We start from the raw sequence: 18,121 nt of genomic DNA on the forward strand, positions 1-18,121 counted from the left end.
TCGTAGCATGGCGTTTCAGGGACCGTTAGGCAGCAGGTCACGCTGGTCGGGTAGTCCCGGGTGTCGGGTTGTGAGTGCCCGGGCGGCTGTTGCCCGGGCGCCCGGGCGGCTGGTGCTCCTGTTCGCCTCCGGGTGCGCGCGTGCCTGTTTGGTGGGTCGGTCTAGTTCGCTGGTGGGGCGGGTGGAGGGCGGTGTGCCCGTAGCGAGGTGTTGTGGTGTACTGGTGGTTTGGTCAGTTTCCGGCTCGGTTTCCCTTTGTGGTGCTTCGGCACAGACGTTTTCGGACATGGGCCTCCGGGCCAAGACATTGCGCGTCTGTGACGCCGACGAGAAAATGTGTGGTGCTTGCGTTTGATGGGGATGTCGGCAGACCTCTGGCCTGTCGCGCCTTGTTGTGCGTCGGTGCTGCCGCCAAAAGACCTAAACGAGATGAGGGGTGTTACGTGGCGGTGGGGCTTTGGCGGGCTTCGGCTTGGCTTCGACTCATGTGCGTTACACTATGAAGGTCGGCAGCCAACCGGGGGGCGGGTGTTGTTTCTCTGGGTCGCAGATGGCCCTTCGCGGCGTGGGTACGGCGTTCCCCCTTGTCGGGCTGTCCCTTCAATTGTAATCCGCATCCATAGGCGAAGCGGGGTAGGTTAAGGGGCAGGTCGCGTAGTCCCGACATGCGGGCGTTACGGTGGTGTGTTTGTGGTGTTACAAGGAGGTACTCGAGGTTCCGCCCTCGAGCGTTTGGAACTGGCGAGCCTCCCGCTTGCGGGTGCAGCCTGAGCATTCACGCGGCCGCATGCACGCGATTGCAGCACTGCGCGGACGGGTCGTCGTCGTCTTACACCTTGGTTATTTGGTTCTGGAGAATTTGTTTCTTGGTTTGGCTTTTCAGCGGTTTCGGGTACATGCCGTGGACACGCACCGAGCTCGGCCAGCCCTCCGCCCGCCGCCCACTCAGCTGTCAGCACGGTTCCCCCACCCGGCCGGCCCCGCTGCACCGTGCGTGGGCCGGTCCCTGGACGGGTGTGGGGAACCGCACAGCGGTCCGCGCCCGTCCGTCTCAGCTGTCAGCTGTACGCCACTGCATCGTCGCCAGCCTCGCCGCGGCACATGGGGGCGGGATCCATGCAGCGGCGCCCATACTTACCACGCTTGGCCGGCGCCAGTACATACTACCAGTACAGCTCGCCCGGTGCAGCCGCCGTTCAGCCCTCTAATCAGCCCGGCCCCAGCTAGGCAGCCACCCTGCTTCACTTGCTCGGCAGCTTTGCCCGGCATCGGCTACTGACATCCGCCACGCCGCTTCTTTCTTCTCCCGTTTCTTTCCGCTTGCCCACGCATATGCTCCATGGGCGCCCGCGGATGCCTGGCTCCGTTCCAGGTGGGTGCATTTTGTGGGTTTCGCGTTGTCGCGGCGAATGGCAGCAGCCTAGTTGCGAGCTGGAACGCGTCCGCCCCTGCAAGCGGCAGCAGTCTCCACGACACTCGGACTCCGTTTGGCGTGCCGAATGCGGAGCAGCGTGGAGCGCGCACCGGTGTCTCGTCTCGAAGGTAACAAGTAACCGCATTGCCGCTGACACTAACTTCTTTCGTGATGTTTATTGCTAGCCTGGAGCTCGCGACGGCGTCTTGCATTCGCATTCACTCGCAAGCACTTCGTTTTAAGGTGGTGTGCACGATCTTTGCGTGCCTTGGAAACCGGAGGCCCGCGCCATCATGCATTTTATTGACGAGTGTTGCGGAACTAATGCGTACTTATACCAGAGCGGAAGGCGGAGTGGGCTTGCAGGCGGCACGAGAGTAGACAGTCAGTAGCGCAAGTTGCGAAAGCACATGTTACCTCGTAACCGACGGTACACGCGGGGGAGCTATGCATTGGGTGTGTGATGGGACAGGGTTCAAGGCAGGTTGGCGAGGTCCCGTAGGGTGCAGCCGATGCATTGGGTGTGAATGGGTTGTGAAACCGCCGGGGCCCAGGGGTCAGGCTGGGGGTCAAGGGAAGAGCTGCACCGGGCTTCATATGTGTCGGTAGCCAACTGGGGGAGGGTGGTTTCCCTTCGGGCCGGAGATGGTCCCTCTTGACCTGGGTGCGGGGCACCCTTGCTTGGTCGGACTGTCCCTTCTTTGTAAGATCGCAATCATATGTGCAGTTGCCGAGACACGCTTTACGCGAAGACCTGTTGCACGGTTGTGGAAGGTCGGTAGCCAACTGGGGGGAGGGTGGTTTCCTTTCGGGCCGGAGATGGTCCCTCTTGACTTGGGTGCTGGGCACCCTTGCTTGGTCGGATTGTCCCTTCTTTGTAATATCGCAACCATATGTACCTTTCTGACAGGAAGCGGTGCCCCAGACAAAGGTGGACACGGGTATGCGGGCAGCGGGGCAGAGCGCGGCCATGACCTGCCATGGGCGAACCAGAACACGACAATCGATGATGGGCTGTGTTGCCGCTTCAGCGCGGGTTCACTCATCCGGGCACTCTTGCTTTATCATTAATACACGGCCTTGCTATATGTTCGCTGCACCTGACACGTCCTCGAGTATTTGCAGCTCGTTCCCTTGTTCACAGTTCCTCGAAACGCCGCGCACTCAGCAGAGACTCAGACCCCGTCGCCCCCAGCGGCAGTTAGCAGTATGAATTATCATGAAGGACCTCAATAACCTGCTGCGAAGGTAGTCGCGCGCTGGGCCTCACCAATGACAGGGCGCTCGCCGCAAGGAGGGGAGGAGCTGCGGCAGCGATATGATATGGAGGTGTGAATTTTAGAAGGCGCAAGGCGCTTCAAGGGAGCTGGTTCGGACGGACTCAGAGGGTTCCGACAGAGGGCGCCCGGGCCATGATTAGCTGGACAAATTACCTGAATATGGCTGTTACAAGAATACATATTTGCTCAGGCCGTGGCTTGGCTGCCGTAGCCGCGTTTCAAGAACCCCCGTCTCCACCCCTTGACAGGATGCGGTTGCGGAGCGGTGTGAGCGCCAGAGTGCCGAGCTTTGTCAGGATGAGGGCCAGGCAGACGGCGCAGTGAGTTTCAGGTTTCAGCGCGTCACATCCTGATTTCACCATGCCGCCGCGTTGTGGGGGTTAGGTCAGGCATTAGCGCAGGCTGATAGCAAATCCTCTTGCCAGGCGCTGGGTCTGCTTGAGCTTGACCCACCTGTAGATGTTCGACTCGTCTCGCCATCAACCGACCGTATATCCCGTCACTAGGCCTTTCTCCGAACTGGCAACATGGCACGAGTTTCGTAGCATAATAGGGTGCCTAGGTTGTGTCGGCCCTCAACCGCGGTACTGCTGCGCCCGCCTGGCGTCACCGTAAGCTTGCCCCTTATTAGCCTGCGGCACGTGTTCGCCGCGCGTCCCGGCTGCCCTGCGTTGTTTCTCGCCCCGTTCACCCCGGCAATCCACAATCCACGCAGACGTCGATGATGCTGATGCAGCCAGCGTCAACGCAGCTGGTGCAAAGGGCGCAGGCGAACGGGGTTTTGCAGTACGATACCCGGGACACGCCGTTCCGGACCCCGGCTGCTGCAGCCCCTGGCGAAGCGCGCTCTAGATACCCCCTTGAGCACGAGCGGCCAGGCGCAGGCGCGCAGTTGCCGTCAGCTGCCGCCAGCGGGGCGCCAACGCGGCAGGCTACTGCGGCGCCTAACCCGTTAGATGTCAGTGACGCCTCGGGCGTTGCGGAGGGCCAGGAGGCGCAACCACCACCCACCCCGTGGCTGGGCGCCAGCGGCGGCGGGGAGGTCGCCTGCGGAGAAAGCGGCAGCGGTACGGGGCAAATCAGCAGCAGTGGCGCCGGCACGGAAGCTGCGGCGATGGTGCTCAAATCTGGGCTAACACGGAGGTCTGGATCCAAGCAGCGCTCCGCCGCAACAACTGGCGAGGATGAGCTTGGCCCCTTGCCGTTCGACGCGCCGGACCACCACGGCAGCCCCAACGGCAGCGGTAGCAACTGGTGAGAGAGGATATGGCGCGGCGGGGTAGGACAAACTGGTGGGGCGCGACATAGACCAGGGAACTCGGCATACATCAAATAGCAGTTGAGAGTGGGATATTGTGGCACTGCGGCTGCAGTGGTTCGGGTGCCGTACGGCCGTGACTGCGGCTTCGGTTATTTGCTGTGCCTAAAACTCCCATACGCTGCTCAGGGTGGACACGGTGACACTGTGGAGCGCCGTGCAGCGGACGGGCGAGGAGATACAACGCAAGTGAGTGGTGGTTGGGTTGGAATAATTGGCGTGGTTGTTGAAGGGATGGTCGGCGGTGACGGGTCGTCGGGAGGGTGCAAGAGGGTGCATACGGAAGGGAGTTGGACAAGGGAATGCGGGCAGAAATCAGGTAGGACAGCAGGTGGGGGAGGGATTGGACGGGAAGCTCGCGCGGGGGAATGGTGGTGCAGGTGGGCTAGCATGGATAGGGACAGGTGCAAGCGGCTGGTAATGACCAAACTGCCCAGGGTAGGTCGTTGGCGCTCACGTGTGTTTCTTGTCCCTGTTCCTCCCATCCCACACAGACGGCGCATGGAGGAGTCTGTGCCAGGGTCGAAGGTTGTGGGCGCTGCGTTTAGCCTGGGCCAGTGGCGGCATCAGGCGTGGCGGCGGCTGAAGACGACCATGGTAGTGACGGTGAGGCATTGGCAAGGGCGGTGGTGCTGCTTAGGTGACACGGGTTGCATCTCTGCATGAGCGACCAGCTGCCACGGTGCCGCAGCTGCATGCGCTGCCTGACCTGCCGCATGCGCCAAAACGCCCCGAGTAAATTAAAGCGTGTTTGGTGCTGTGGGATCTGTATGATAGAAACATGGGGTTCAAGTAAATGATCGTACCTGACTGGCTTCACGCACACTGGCACTGCACACCGCACGTGCCCCGGCTGCAGTCGCGTGTGGCGTGCAAGGACCCCTGGACGGTGGCCATTCCGCTGCTGCTGCTGGTGCTGCTGCTGGCGTTCGGGCTGTGGGGCGTGTTCAGGTGCGTTTGTGGGTGTGTCCCGGCTGCACTCGTGTGGACGTGTGTTGCGGAGTGACTGGCAACTGCCACACCTTCCCCCCGTATCGTTACTGCTGTCAGTCACACCCTAACGATGTATGCGCCTGCGTTGCTCTACTACAGTGTCGCGTACGCCATTCGTGACAGCCGCATTCTGTACGCGCGCAATGCCGCGGTGGATTACGGAAAGAAACTTGCGAGCCACATCACTGCCAATGTGGCGCCAGCGAGCACCGTGAAGTGAGGAGTCAGCTATACGCAATATAGTACCGTATTACTAATTGCTGGTACTAGTGCTGGCGTGTCTTAATCTTGGGACAGGACGCGTACGTATGCCTTGATTCTCCTGCACACCCTCATGCTTCTGCCTGCCGCCCTTTTCGACGGCGCAGGACGTTGATTCAGTTGAATCCCGAGTGGCCAGACATCAACGAGACATTCTACAAGGTGAGCGTTGGGCATCAGGGCACCAATCGGGTCTGGTGTTGGGCCGGGTAGTGACGAGGTGGCGGTGGTGGTGGTGGTGGCGGGGTGTTTTCTGTACCCTAAAAGGCGTGACGAGCCAAGATGCAGCCCATCACAAGCCAAGAAGTGCGTTGTGTCCGCATGCTTATAGGGGCATGCACGCGGCACGTTCAGGTGTATGGATGTCCAGTTGCCCACTGGTGTGTGCTTCATTTGGTGGTGCGCAGGTGGCGCCCGGGCTCATCGGGGACGGGTTGCAAAACAGCGCCATCATCACTATAATACTGGCGCCGCAGGTGGGTGGCCCATCTATGGGCGGGGCGTGGGGTCACGTCGAGCCCGCCGCGTGTGTCGCAAGCGGCAATTGCATGGCATCGGTATCCCGGTTTGCTTCAAGAGCCGTTGCCGCGGGCAGCATCGCGCCCCGGACCATTTTACGCATCCCAGGCCTTTCTTGATCAGAGTAGTACGATTTACGCTGGTCGAGCGCAACGTAGCACGACGTAACACACGGTTGCGGTCGTCCATGTCGCCCCATCGCCCCATCTGGACAGGGCGTGGTGAGCAGCATCATTCCGGACGACTTGCCCGCCTGGAAGCCGGTGTATGGCTTAGACCTCCTGAAGGTGAGGAAGGAGGCAAGGGAGACGGAGTGGCGCTTATGTTCCTCTAAAAGAACTGGAAAAAGTTCAGTCTCCGCGGTCCAGACTGGGCGCTTGTGTATACCGAGATTGCAGCAACCAACCGCCCGATCATTCCTCACCACACAGAACGAGAGCTGGCGGGGCGACGCTCTGAAGACGGTGACGCTGCATGGCCAGGGCGGGCAGAGGGATATGGTCATGACCGGGCCCAGCAGGTGAGCACTGGCTGGGGAATGGCTGGGGGAGGGTGGGAAGCGTGAGCGGGGCGGTTGGGTGGGCGGGTCTCGCTTGGCGGCCAGCGCGGCTTATGCCACCACGGGGCCCCGCAGACAGTTGGTGAGCAGATGGACAGTGTAGCGGATTGGCAGGGGCGAAGTCGTGGGAAGGTCGTGGGACGGTCAAAGGAAGCTCATGCCCGGCCGGGATCCACGCACCCTGTGCTTGCAGGCTGCGGGCGGGGATGATGGGCCTCGTGACGCGCCACGCCGTGTTTGTGGACGGAGGTGGCCCCACCGAGACCTGGGGCTACAACGTGTCTGCCTACAACTGCACGCCCTGCTGGCTGCCCGGCGACCAGACCACACCAAGTCGTCGCTTCTGGTGAGGACATTGCGTGCACGTCTACGGCGTCAGAAGTCACCCATTGCCCTGCCTGCAAACCTGCCCCACCACTCGATGCAAACTCCCCTGGTCGGCCTCGTCTGCTACCTGACGTTCAGCTGAATGATGCGTCGCACACCTTCTTTGGATTCATTGTCCAGGGGCTTTGCCCAGCTGACCGTGGACTGGGAAATCCTGGTGCGCAACATTACGCGCCTGTATGACCTCTGCGAGCGAGACAGCCTGCACTTCAATATGACATACATCGGTGAGGAGGACGGCCTTTGGTTGAGGCGAGCAGGCGGTTCATCCCGGCGCACCATCACGTTATGTGCAGTTATGCAGATATGTTGCCTAAGAGGTATCCGCGGCCACGTGTACCCACCTCCCTTCAAAACGCCTGCAGACCCGGTGACCTTCGCCAACCGCTCCATTGCGGCTTGCGGCGACCCGCGTGACCACCCCATATCGATTGGTGAGTCCTGGCGATGTGATGTGCCCTGTGGCCCGATGTGCCCCAGGGACCCATGGGGTATGGAAATTCACTCGTCATGCGAATTGCTATGTGCCGTGGCTCATGTGTGTGCATCCGAGTCTTGCTTGCGCCCTGCACGTGCGACCACAGACGTGGACGTCATGCACAACCACTGGTCCCTCGCGGTGTACGACTCACGCGGCTGGACTCCGGAATGGCTTCCGCTGGTGGTGGCGGTGGTGGTGAGAGCGGGTTGCGAGCGCAGGCTTCATGCTGGGGCCTTGCGGGACAGCGGTTGCAGGCACTTCGCTTGTAATGTCCGCTCTGGAACCTCTACCGCCGGCTATCGCTTGACCCACCGCCGTGTACCCTACCTCTTCCAGGTTTTTGCCTCGCTGTGGATATCTGTGACACTCGCCATCATTCTCATCAACCGCCGTGAGCACATGTGGCTTCTGCAGGCCATGCTGCCCAAGAAGGTGCGCGCGCGTGCCGTGCGTGCTGGGCTTCGGGCTATGGGTGTGGGTGCACGTGCGCAGGGCGGCATGGAGGGACGAGGGCAGAGTTCGGGAGGGATGACGGGTTCAATGTGCACGGGGTGCAGGTTGAGGGCCTTGGGTTCGTGGCTTTTCGAGGGCCTCACTTGGTAGTCTCTCTTACGAACAGGTAATTGCGGCGCTTCGTCGCGGAGAGGATTATGCCGAGGCGTTTGAGAGCGGTAAGCCGAGCTGCCGTGCTGCGCGCGAGGAAGCATGGGCACCGACCGGCCCGGCCCTGTGCAGTGACTGCTGCTGTGAACTGATGACTGGCGCTGTGCCAGGAACAGCAGCACCGAGCGCCGCCATACATGCCACCCAACCGCCAGAACCCGTAACTGACCTCCGCCTCCTGGTAACCGCACACTTTGGAGCTGCGTTGCAGTTACGGTGTTGTTCAGTGACATTGTGTCGTACACAACATTGGCATCCCAGTTGGAGCCAATCAAGGTGCGTGAGCGTGTGTCTGCCGGAATGCGCGACTGTGCCGCCCGCGAAAGCGTCGATGCACGCTCCCGTCGCAGCTACATCAGGGAACTGCTGTTGGCTCGAACTGAAGGTTTAACCCCAACGGCGAAACAGGTGGTGCGGCTTCTGAATGAGATGTACAGCGCCTTCGACGTGTTGGTGGACGAGTTTGACTGCTACAAGGTCGAGACCATTGGTGAGCGGGGCAACACTGCTGCTGACTCATTGACAAGGCGGAGCGTGGTGACACCATGGGTGGGCCGCCCTGCACCCTGTGAACTTGCGACGCGCGCCTACTGGTTGCGTTTCACATGCGGTAGTCCCGCCACGTCCATCGCCCGACGAGTCGTGTCTGGAACCCCATCCCCCACGCACACGCAGGCGATGCCTTTATGGCGGTGTGTGGCACTCAGGGCGAGGACCCAGTCACAGCAGCCGTGCGGGTAAGCTGGGGCCGCGCGGGGATACGCAACTCTCTCCAAGAGGCGGGGCACACAGGGCGCACCTGTGCTGAACCTCGGTTCATTATTTATGGCCTTGATTATGACCGATACTGATAGACCTAGGAGGGGGGCGTGCGGGGGTCGTCCAGCCGCGCCGCGTGCCGCACTTTGGAGTAGGGTCCTAACTTGCGTTGGCGCCTGTCCCAAACCCTTCTTGAGACAGGCTTGAGGCCCCTTCCCGAAAACATGTTTTCCCTAAAATGGTTGCATCATTACGGCACTGTTCCTGACTTTCTGCAATTCCACCACCACCAAATGCTCGCAGGTGGCGAGGCTGGCCCAAGCCATGGTTGAGCGGACCAAGGTGTTGGTGTCCCAGGACGGGCAGCGCGTGCAGATCCGCATCGGGCTGCACAGCGGCCCCGTTGTGGGCGCAGTGGTGGGGTTCAAGATGCCGCACTTCTGCCTGTGCGGCGACACCGTCAACACCGCCAGCCGCATGGTGAGACAGAGAGAGAGAGACAGACTTGGCGGGGCTGTGCCTGGTAAATTTGGGGTTGGGTTGCGCGATTGGCCTGGTGGAGTCGTCGGGGAGTCTGTGACCCGTGCGTGCGTCCATGAGCTCCTAGCCTGTGTGTGTATGTGTGGCGTGTCTGCAAGCGCGGTGGGGTTAAGGCGAGAGCTCCTGCAGCCGGTGGCCACGCTGGGATCCCCGCACCTTCGCCCCAACGCCCCCGCACGCTGCTGCCTACAGGAAAGCAACTCCAAGCCCATGCACATCCACGTCAGCGGCACTACAGCCAAACTGCTGCAGGTGCGTGCGTTGCGTGGCAGCCAAGTCCGGGAGTGCCGTGCTGCGCGACCCTGAACGTGTCTCGCGTGGCCTGCAGTTGCGGCATGATGCCAGAATCGGCCATTCTTCACTCCGCAGCAGCCTTCAAACCTTAACACCGCAGCCTTGAAACCTAATGCCCTTCCCTTTATCCGACCATCTGTCACATTGTCACACAGGAGAGCTGCGAGGGATTCGGGTTGGAGCCGCGCGGCCCCGTCACCATCAAGGGCAAGGGAACCATGTGGACCTATTGGCTGGCACCGGCAGTAGCAGCAGCAGACTTACGCACCACCGAGATGGGCGCGGCAGTAGCAGGCTCAGCGGTGGCTGACGGCAGTAGCAGCCAGGGGCGGCAGCAGCTGCAGGCAGCTGAGGGCGAGGCAGGGGGACGTGGCGGCGCCGCTGGGGTGTACGGCAGCGGTGAAGGCGACCGTTTGACCTTTGGCGAGGTCTCGCTGCCGCCGTCGTTGATGGCCGCTGGCGGCGCCGGAGGCGCCGGCATGCGTCCTGGCATGGGTGCAGCTGTCGCGGCACCTGTGTACGCAATGCCCAGTGTCCCTATGGAGCATGTCAGCGCCACGAACAGCGGCGTGCCGCATCAGGCCGCAGCGTCACTCGACGGCACCGCCGCCGCCTCTGACGCAACCCCCATGGCTGCTGGCGGTGGTGGCGGCAGCGGCGGTCGCGGCCTGAACCATGGCACGGCCTTCAACACGGCTGGCGGCGCGGGCCCTGTCGTCAGTGGCGGCGCAGCCGGCGGCATGGTGGCTGTAGGAAGCGGGGTGATGCTGCCGCTGGCGTCAAGCAACAACACCACTGAGAGCCACGGACTCGCCAGCGGCGGCGGCAGTCGGTCGGAGGGCCCTGCGTCGGTTGATGCGGCCGTGAACCGCCGGTGCGGTGTCGGCTACAGCAGCAGTACCAAGTCGGGCCGGGTGCTCATGAGCTTAGCGGTGGCGGGCGGCAGCAACGGCAGTGGCGTGGATGCGTCCGTAGCGGCGGCAGGCGGCATGGGTGCGGGGCCCATGACTACCCTGTCTCGAAACGGAGGCGGCGGCCGCGGCCGCGTCAGCGACCGCCTTACGCCAGTCGGCATCGGTGCCGCCGGCAGCAGCAGCGGTATCGTCGTCAGCGGCTGCGGCGCTGGCGCGAACGGCGGCGTGTTTTACATGCCATCCCACGCCGCCGCCTTTCGAGTCGACAGCGATGACCCGCCCATAGGCACCGAGTCCGCCGCGGCAGCGGCGGCGGCCTCCGCCACCGGTGCCGCGGCTGCCGCAGCCTTTGGCGGCAGCAGCGCTTATGGCATCGGCGCTGCCGGCGCTGTCGCCTCGCCACCTACCGGCGTGATGTTGCGTTTGAGCATGCCGTCACCGGCGGGCTCCTCGCCGCTGGTCGGCTCCCACGCCGCGCCGCCAAGCACCGGGCTGCCCAGTGGCGGGCGGCCCAGCTACAGCAGCCGCCCGCACTCGCGCCTTGTCATCACCGAGACCTCGCAGGTGTACGGCGCACCTAGCGGCGCCTACAGCAGCGCAGGTACCACCGGGCATGGCCTGCACATCCCCGCAGCCGCGCTGGAGGGTGCCGCCGCCGCGGCGGCTGGCGCCGCCGCGGGCGTGCTGCCTGTCGGCAGCCCGCAGGTGTTCCAGTCCGGCATGGCCTTTGCCGGCGCCGCCGCTGCCGGCCACGGTTACGGTTACGGCCACGGCTACGGCGGCGGCTACGGCGGAACTGGTGCCGTCAGTGCCGGACAGCATGGCCTGGTTTCGATGGGTAGCCTCGACGTGGCGGCCTCCAATCACATGGTTGGAAGCCCCATGCTCGGCACTACCATGACAGGGGCAAGCGGCGGCGCCGTCAGCGGCAGCGGCTTAATAAGCAGCGGCCGGCGCGCGCAGCGTACCATGTCACACATGGTGAGCTCCGATGTGGTTAACAGCATGCTCGCCGCCGCGCCCTCGGAGCGCGAGCGGGAGCGGGAGAAGCCCATTGGCAGCAACCTGATCGCGGCAATGTTGGGAAGCGGCATCGGCGACCGCAAGGCCAAACGCGGCAGCGTAGACCTGCGCCTGTTCCAGCAGAGCCCCCGAAACCGGGACAGGGGCACGTGAGGCGCGTGAGGCGCGGCTTCGTTTTTGTCGTGATAGAGTAGAGCACTAGCATCCGGGGTGCGCGCGCGCGGAAGCGTGTACGCCCGATTTGATTGCGTGCATGCATTCACAGCAACAAGCAGAACTTACATTGGACTGAGGGTGTGCATTGTGCTCGTACCTGTTGAGGGGCCTAAACACAACACGGCCTCAGCAGCCATATCGTAGCAACTTCGACTGCATGCATTGCGCTTTACAAATGCATGCCAACATGTTTTGACTCATAATGACTGGGGCCAGGATTACAGGCGGTCATATCGTCGCGGCGTACGAATGATTACCTTGATGGGCGGCCTACGTTGGAAGTGACGATTGCAGTTGAAGTGTTCTGGTGTGTGAGTGGCTACCAGAGTCGTCAGTTAGTGCAGTGTTGGCGTTTCCCGTTGACGCATGCACGCACAAGCACTGGTCATGGCGAGCACAGTCGCACGAGGAATTTATGCAGAGGGTTTGCAGGCATGTGCACTTGAATTTGCGAGACTGCGCATAATCCTCACTGGCATGGCAGCTTTAGAGATTCACAGCAGCAGGCTGGGTGGCAGAGTGCGCGATGCCTTACTGATGCACAGCCTCCCAAGGGCAGGTGTCTCCGAGTGGGATGGACGTTTTGTGTGGGCATAGCAGGCCCATGGCATGTGGGTGCGCTGCCGGTTACTCTTGCGGAGAGAGCACGCGTGGAGCATGCTCGTGCCAGAATTACCAGCTGTGCAGAAGAGCTAAGCGCAAGCAAGCGTGACGAGCTGACCGCGGATACTGATGTGTGTGTTACAGGTGAATGTGTGGTCATCTCAGACCTGCAACGAGACTGTCCGAGCCGCATGCCCTCGTCTTAAGCACAGAAACAAAGTTGCCGGAGTCCACAAAAGCCTTGATAACCTAGAACAGAGTCACGGATACTGTTGTGTGACGATGGCTGCATGGACGCTGGTTTATGTGGGCTCAGTGGGTGCCAATCATTGCGGTCGCACGGGCCCCGCCGCACCCCCACTAGCCCCACCATGCCCACATTTCATGAAGCTGTTGTGTATCAGGTATGCGAAGATATTTATGATGCTCGGTTGCGGTGGCTGGAGCACGGTCTGTGCAAAAGGACGGGCGCTGAACGGGTGGCTGAGTTGCTGGACAAGGCGCACATCATGCCAGAATGAAGCAGTTCCTGGTTTGGGCTGAGCTGATGCGCAGTGGCTCCTAGTGGCCGCAAGGTGGTGGCGTGTCTGCCGGACCGTCGGCACGTGTGTGTGGCTGCGCGGCCCGGCTGTCGCCCCAAGCCTGTGCTTTTGTGGACGCCCAGGAAATTCCGATCAATTCTCCCTTCTCGGGATTTTCTCCTTATTACTACTACGTATTGATATTTGCTATTAGGCGGCTACGCGGCAGGTCCGAATCGGCCGACGCGAGAAGCGACTTCGCGCGTCCACGGACAGTTGACTTTCGCTTGGAGGAGGGGAGCGCGGCGCCGCCAAGGAGCGGCCGGTGTCTGGTTAGCACTCTTTGCTGGCGAGCATAGCATGGCACGTTGTGGTGTGGGATTTGCCTGCTTTGCTGATGCTTGACGGCGGGACGTGGCTGGACACATGGCGGGCAATGCCTGTACAAGCCGACCCCGGCTATGTCCGGGAGCCGAGGTAGGCGCGTGCGGCCTCAGAGGGTGACATGGCGTGGGCGCAGCCCACTTTTCTGGCCTCCTTGTGGTATCATGTGACGGAGGCGGGGCAGTAAGATATCTCACAGGCGCTGCGAAGCACGTGTGCATTGGCTTGGGATCGAAGGTCACCGCTTAGTTTGTAGTATGGTTGCACACTGCGAAGATGTTGTATCGCCTGCTTGATTCAGGTCCCTCCCCGGGCGCGCGGCTATCATTCTAACTGCCGTGCACTCACGGTGGTGGCACTGCGGCGGATGCGTTACTACCGCGCAGATGTTGCGTGCGGATTGCGAGGAAGATGCATCCGGGCGCGGCCGACACACCGTTTGAGGGCACATGGGCGATTGCCATCCAACGCCATTCTCGTGTTTGGAGGCGCGGTCATGGACTTTCGCATGTGGGCCGCATACCGGAGAGCGCGCACACGCATTTATTTTGGGCGGAGGTTGCATGTCCAGGATGCAGTGGCGCAATACCGGAAGCCCTTCAAAACGGGTTTGTGCATGCATCACCACTCGGCTCCACATTGCGGCTTGGCCGTTCAAGGGACATTGCAATTTTGGAGCGTTCCTCGGATGTCTTTCCTAAAAGGCACGCATGCGCACGCGACTTCGTGAGATGGAGCAACCAGAGAGCTTTAGTCATCACATCAGTTGGCGACGTAAGGTGTGGAGGCATGGCAGGGTATGTGGAGGCAGCCATAGGGAATGCGGTGTGACGGTATCATCTAATCTTCTGCAGAAGGAAGTGCCACCTACAGACAGCAGCAGGGGGTAAGCATAAAATTTGCAAGACTGTATTCCCCGTGTACGGGTGCGGCATTTCCGGTGAGGTTTGACTGTATTTACGTATATCTGAACTTGTGAAGGTGGCGGGGGCGTGGGGTTGAGCATGGGCTGCACGGCACAGCCTGTGCGAGCCAGGGGAGAGCCTGGTGCCAGCCCAAGGGTAGATCAGGGCCAGGGGTGGCTTGGGCGGAGCGCACAATGCCTGGTGTAATCGTGGTAGTAGGTATGTGCCATTAAGCCGTTGCGACGCCAGCACCACGAGTAAGGGGCCTTTCCAGCGCTCGTATCTTCCTTCGTTCGGAACGAAATTTGCCCAGAAAGGCCTCTGGCGGACGAAATTTTGTTGATCTTGACTTGGAATTTCGGCCAAAACGCACGGGATCTTGGGGGGTCTTTCGGCAAACAGACGAAGACATTTTTGGGATTTCGGCCACTTTTGGCCAAGGACAGGGGGTTCCAGCGGCTACTCCACGGCCGAAACCTGCGTGGCATATGGTAAGAAGGAAAAATTTTGGGGGTGAACGAAGCGGCGGCAGCCTGTTTCGTCAACTAAACGAAGCCGTTTTAAGGAATTCGGCCACTGACGCCGCCCCTGCCTTCGTAAGATACGAGCGCTGGGCCTTTCATCTACCAGCACAGGTCCGGCGCAAAGGATCCGCAGCGCAGCAGCAGCCGGGCCAGTCTCGTGGGGGCCGTGGGGGGATGCGCCATTCGTTGGACCTTAGCATCCAGGGGCGATTGTTGTACGCAGAACACGCAGTGGTGCAGCCGTGGCCTCGGACGTTCGGCTTCGCTCTGCGTTGCACTGGTCTTGTGGCGCGCAAGCGGGGGTCTGTCCGTTCGTGCCAGAGGCGAAGAGAGGTGGCAGACCGATTCGTGCTGGTCCAGCGTCCTCCGGATGACACGCGGCGTGCGATGGTGCCCAAGCCACCTGTCCTTAGTCTTAGCACTGTGTGTCGTGAGTGCCTGTTAATGTCATAGGCGACGAATTTTGAAACATGGCTAGGTCGCGCACCACAGTGGTGCTCCTCTTTGTCCTCTTTGCCTGCGCCTCGTTGGCGCTCGCGGCAAAGGCCAAGAAGGCGAAGGATGTCAAGGAGCTTCAGATTGGCGTGAAGGTAGATACTACCTGCAACGACTGATATGCACAAGCCCAAGACGAATTCGGGTCGGAATGATCTAGACGACCTTAGTTGCCCGAAGACCGTCGCCAGGCCGATTTAAGAAGTGCATTTTGAGACCTCGCCCGGTTCTCGAAGACTGGACTTGAGGACTTTTTGGAACACACGTTTGCAGGCGTCTGTGCAGTGCTTCCCTTACCCCCGACCTCTTCCCGTTTCACAGTTCAAGCCGGAGAACTGCGAGAAGACCGCGAAGCAGGGGGACACTGTGCACGTGCATTACACGGTATTGTGGAGTTTGGGTGGTTTGCGGTCGGTGTCGGGTGGCAGGTGGCAGGAGGATTTGCGGGGTGCTGGTGTGCGGGGGGGGCCGGGGGTTGTGCCGGGGCCGCAAACCTTGCGCGGGCTTCCTCAGCTGCCGGCGCTGCGCCGCTGCTGGGACCACTTCAGCCTCAGGCGGCATCGGGACCGGTTGGCATTGTAGGAGATTTGACCAGGGGCATAGCGTATGGGGCGCCATGGGGATTGGCACAGGGGCTTGCGATGGAGCCCACCCAGGACAATCCGGCGCTTCAACGGCTCCCCAGATCCCTCAACACCTGTATTTTTCCACGTCCTCGGCTTGCGCAGGGCAAGCTGACTGACGGCTCCAAGTTCGACTCCTCGCTGGACCGCAACCAGCCCTTCACCTTCACTCTGGGCCGCGGCTCCGTCATCAAGGGTGCGTGCCGTGTGTCTATTAGAACGGGGATTTGCAAGTGGCGATGCCATAGCTGGGTGTGCTAAGCTGCGAGTGTGCGCGGCATGCCTGTGCTTCTCTAGTTGGAGTCCCGCCGATCGCCTGGCAGAACGAAAGGAGGGCTGGGCTGGGCTGTATGTGGCCACGTACCGTACGGGGCTTGGAGACGTGCGTGCCACGGCTTGCGCGCGCGTGTGCCAGTTGCTTCATGGCGAGTGGGTAGGTTCCTGGCGTTGCGTGGCGCCAGCTGTCTTACTGCCGTTCGACAAGCGTGTCCCACCCGCCACGTGTACAGGCTGGGACCAGGGCCTGCTCGGCATGTGGTGAGTGTCGTACAGGCATGTGGGCCGGTACGCGTGCCTGGCATACGCCCGGGGCCGTTCTGACGATGCCTTGTCATTTCAAGCAGCCCACATGCTCAAACTACGGGCACACGTCGCAGCCGTTCCACCCATTGCTTGCCGTCATACCCCGCAGCATGTGGACAAGCCTTGCCTTGCGCCCTGATGGCCTAACCAGTCATTCCTCGAACCCCTCTCTCCACCTCCGCGCTCCATCCGCGCCTCCCGACTCTTCGCCTTCCCATAACAAGTCATGCGTTGAACCCCTCTGCACATGATGACCACAGCGTTGACACTCGTACGCATCGTGTCGACTTTTCCCCATGTGCTTTTCTTACACAGCGTTGGCGAGAAGCGCAAGCTAAAGATTCCCTCCCACATGGGCTACGGCGACAGCGGCTCGCCCCCCAAGATCCCCGGTAGGATGCCCCGCGGGCGGCAATAGAGGTTCGACGGGCGCTATGTACATAAAGAAACGGACGGACACAAAAGACATCCCGGTTCAGTGTTTGGACTTTAATCTGTGTATGTCGCCGCATGCACGGGCAGAAGCGGTATGTTGACTGTCATTCTCTTCGCCGCTGCGTTTTTCCTGCGCGCGTGTATGCAGGCGGCGCCACCCTCATTTTTGACGTGGAGTTGATCAAGATCCAGAGCGAGTAACATGTTTGGAGCTAAGGCCGTGTCCAGGGCGGCGGATCAGCGGCGCCTATGGGTCTGAGGACCGCCGAACGGCTGGCTGGCTGGCGGACGGTGGTGATACACCTGGCCTGGCCTGGCCTGGCATAGCAGACGGGTAGGATGCCCGCTGCTCACCTAGGGTGCTGCTGGCGGTGGTGGCGGGCCGGTGTGTGACTGCATGCGGGTGGCGGTGCGAGCCTGTGGCGAGTGGGCGGCTCTAAATCCTCGAGGCATCGTGTGTGGTGGGTGTGATCAGCTGGGCGGGCCTGCCCCTCGCTCTGCTGGGGCTGAGCCTTCGTGGCATGCATGACAGCAGGCATGGGTGCACAGAGCGGGGGAAGGGGCCGACCGTACCGGCCGTCTCATGGTGGTGAAGCGCTGCGGTCAGCGGCAGCAGGGCCGAGTTTCACCAGCCCCTTGCGTTGCGCATGTAACGCCCGGCTATGATACCTACGTAACGGAGCAACATGCGGGCGACATGAATGCGTGTATCGCAACGCCTCTTGTTAACAGTTTCGGCGAGCGCTGGAAGTGGAGGTAGAACGGTGCTGCAACTTCAGGGTTGTGGCGCCGATCGTGGCAGCCAGCAGTACAGTGCAGCCCGTGGGAGCAAGGGCGTGTAAAGGACATGGAGCCGGTGAGGTGGAGTCCAGGGAGCTAGCGGGGGGCCGGGGGCACGAATTCGTGCGGGTCTCTTGCTTGTCAGCACGACCGCATGCAGCGTGGGGCGATGAGGGAGGAGTCTGACTACGACAAGCTCGTCTCAACTCGGGGCACGCTCTATGAAACTATGACCGCCCTGGCGGCCGGCATTATCAATCCAAGTGTGGCGCATATGCGGCCTGCCGGACTCGGACGAGAAGACCGGGGGGCACGAGAGGATTGGAGCCGGAAATGGTCAGGGGTCGAGGCAGTATATCGCCCTCCGCTCATCGAGCAGCATGTCAATTGTTGTATTCCCCACATTCCAGAAGGCATAGTTTACGCTGTGCGAACTGAGCACGGGTGAAGGTACGGCCGGTCGGAACCCGGTTATCGTGCGGACCGGACGCGCCTTTGACTGTGGGCCAATGGTTACAACAGTTGAACACAATACACTGTTTGCAATGCTGCTGGAGCTGCAGTCGGATTGGTACGTGACCGTCCACGCTATTCATGTGCGCCGAGTAGTCCCCGTGCCGCGAATTCATTTGCACAATCGAATGCGCC

At 61.4% G+C, this 18,121-nt stretch overlaps 3 protein-coding genes across 3 annotated transcripts; all 3 read left to right on the top strand.

Moving 5' to 3' along the window:
• The first annotated feature begins 1,168 nt into the window (after window positions 1-1,168).
• On the top strand, window positions 1,169-2,307 carry CHLRE_11g478982v5 (uncharacterized protein). The gene has a single exon (XM_043067688.1). It carries the CDS (start codon window positions 1,340-1,342, stop codon window positions 1,544-1,546), a length of 207 nt encoding a protein of 68 aa, XP_042919693.1. The 5' UTR covers window positions 1,169-1,339; the 3' UTR covers window positions 1,547-2,307.
• A 191-nt stretch (window positions 2,308-2,498) lies between these two features.
• On the top strand, window positions 2,499-14,389 carry CHLRE_11g479000v5 (uncharacterized protein). The gene is made up of 23 exons (XM_001697262.2): window positions 2,499-2,743; window positions 2,943-3,014; window positions 3,410-3,948; window positions 4,142-4,201; window positions 4,507-4,618; window positions 4,872-4,963; window positions 5,105-5,221; window positions 5,374-5,428; window positions 5,674-5,742; window positions 6,001-6,072; window positions 6,217-6,305; window positions 6,538-6,690; window positions 6,852-6,958; window positions 7,097-7,165; window positions 7,316-7,407; window positions 7,549-7,644; window positions 7,832-7,883; window positions 8,087-8,151; window positions 8,284-8,365; window positions 8,551-8,612; window positions 8,938-9,114; window positions 9,367-9,426; window positions 9,624-14,389. Exons 1-23 carry the CDS (start codon window positions 2,687-2,689, stop codon window positions 11,556-11,558), a joined length of 4,284 nt encoding a protein of 1,427 aa, XP_001697314.2. The 5' UTR covers window positions 2,499-2,686; the 3' UTR covers window positions 11,559-14,389.
• A 609-nt stretch (window positions 14,390-14,998) lies between these two features.
• On the top strand, window positions 14,999-18,070 carry CHLRE_11g479050v5 (uncharacterized protein). The gene is made up of 6 exons (XM_001697263.2): window positions 14,999-15,148; window positions 15,375-15,437; window positions 15,782-15,872; window positions 16,186-16,213; window positions 16,574-16,650; window positions 16,842-18,070. Exons 1-6 carry the CDS (start codon window positions 15,029-15,031, stop codon window positions 16,892-16,894), a joined length of 432 nt encoding a protein of 143 aa, XP_001697315.1. The 5' UTR covers window positions 14,999-15,028; the 3' UTR covers window positions 16,895-18,070.
• Window positions 18,071-18,121: the final 51 nt, after the last annotated feature.

Source organism: Chlamydomonas reinhardtii, chromosome 11 (assembly GCF_000002595.2).
Source record: "Chlamydomonas reinhardtii strain CC-503 cw92 mt+ chromosome 11, whole genome shotgun sequence".
Taxonomy (NCBI): domain Eukaryota; kingdom Viridiplantae; phylum Chlorophyta; class Chlorophyceae; order Chlamydomonadales; family Chlamydomonadaceae; genus Chlamydomonas; species Chlamydomonas reinhardtii.

Excerpts from the sequence above, each read along its gene's own strand:
- CHLRE_11g478982v5 (XM_043067688.1), top strand. The coding sequence starts at position 1,340 with ATGGGCGCCCGCGGATGCCTGGCTCCGTTCCAGGTGGGTGCATTTTGT.
- CHLRE_11g479000v5 (XM_001697262.2), top strand. The coding sequence starts at position 2,687 with ATGACAGGGCGCTCGCCGCAAGGAGGGGAGGAGCTGCGGCAGCGATAT. Across the intron at positions 5,429-5,673 it reads TCAACGAGACATTCTACAAG|GTGGCGCCCGGGCTCATCGG; the intron begins GTGAGCGTTGGG and ends GGTGGTGCGCAG. Across the intron at positions 6,691-6,851 it reads ACACCAAGTCGTCGCTTCTG|GGGCTTTGCCCAGCTGACCG; the intron begins GTGAGGACATTG and ends TTCATTGTCCAG.
- CHLRE_11g479050v5 (XM_001697263.2), top strand. The coding sequence starts at position 15,029 with ATGGCTAGGTCGCGCACCACAGTGGTGCTCCTCTTTGTCCTCTTTGCC. Across the intron at positions 15,438-15,781 it reads CTGTGCACGTGCATTACACG|GGCAAGCTGACTGACGGCTC; the intron begins GTATTGTGGAGT and ends CGGCTTGCGCAG. Across the intron at positions 16,214-16,573 it reads CAGGGCCTGCTCGGCATGTG|CGTTGGCGAGAAGCGCAAGC; the intron begins GTGAGTGTCGTA and ends TTTCTTACACAG.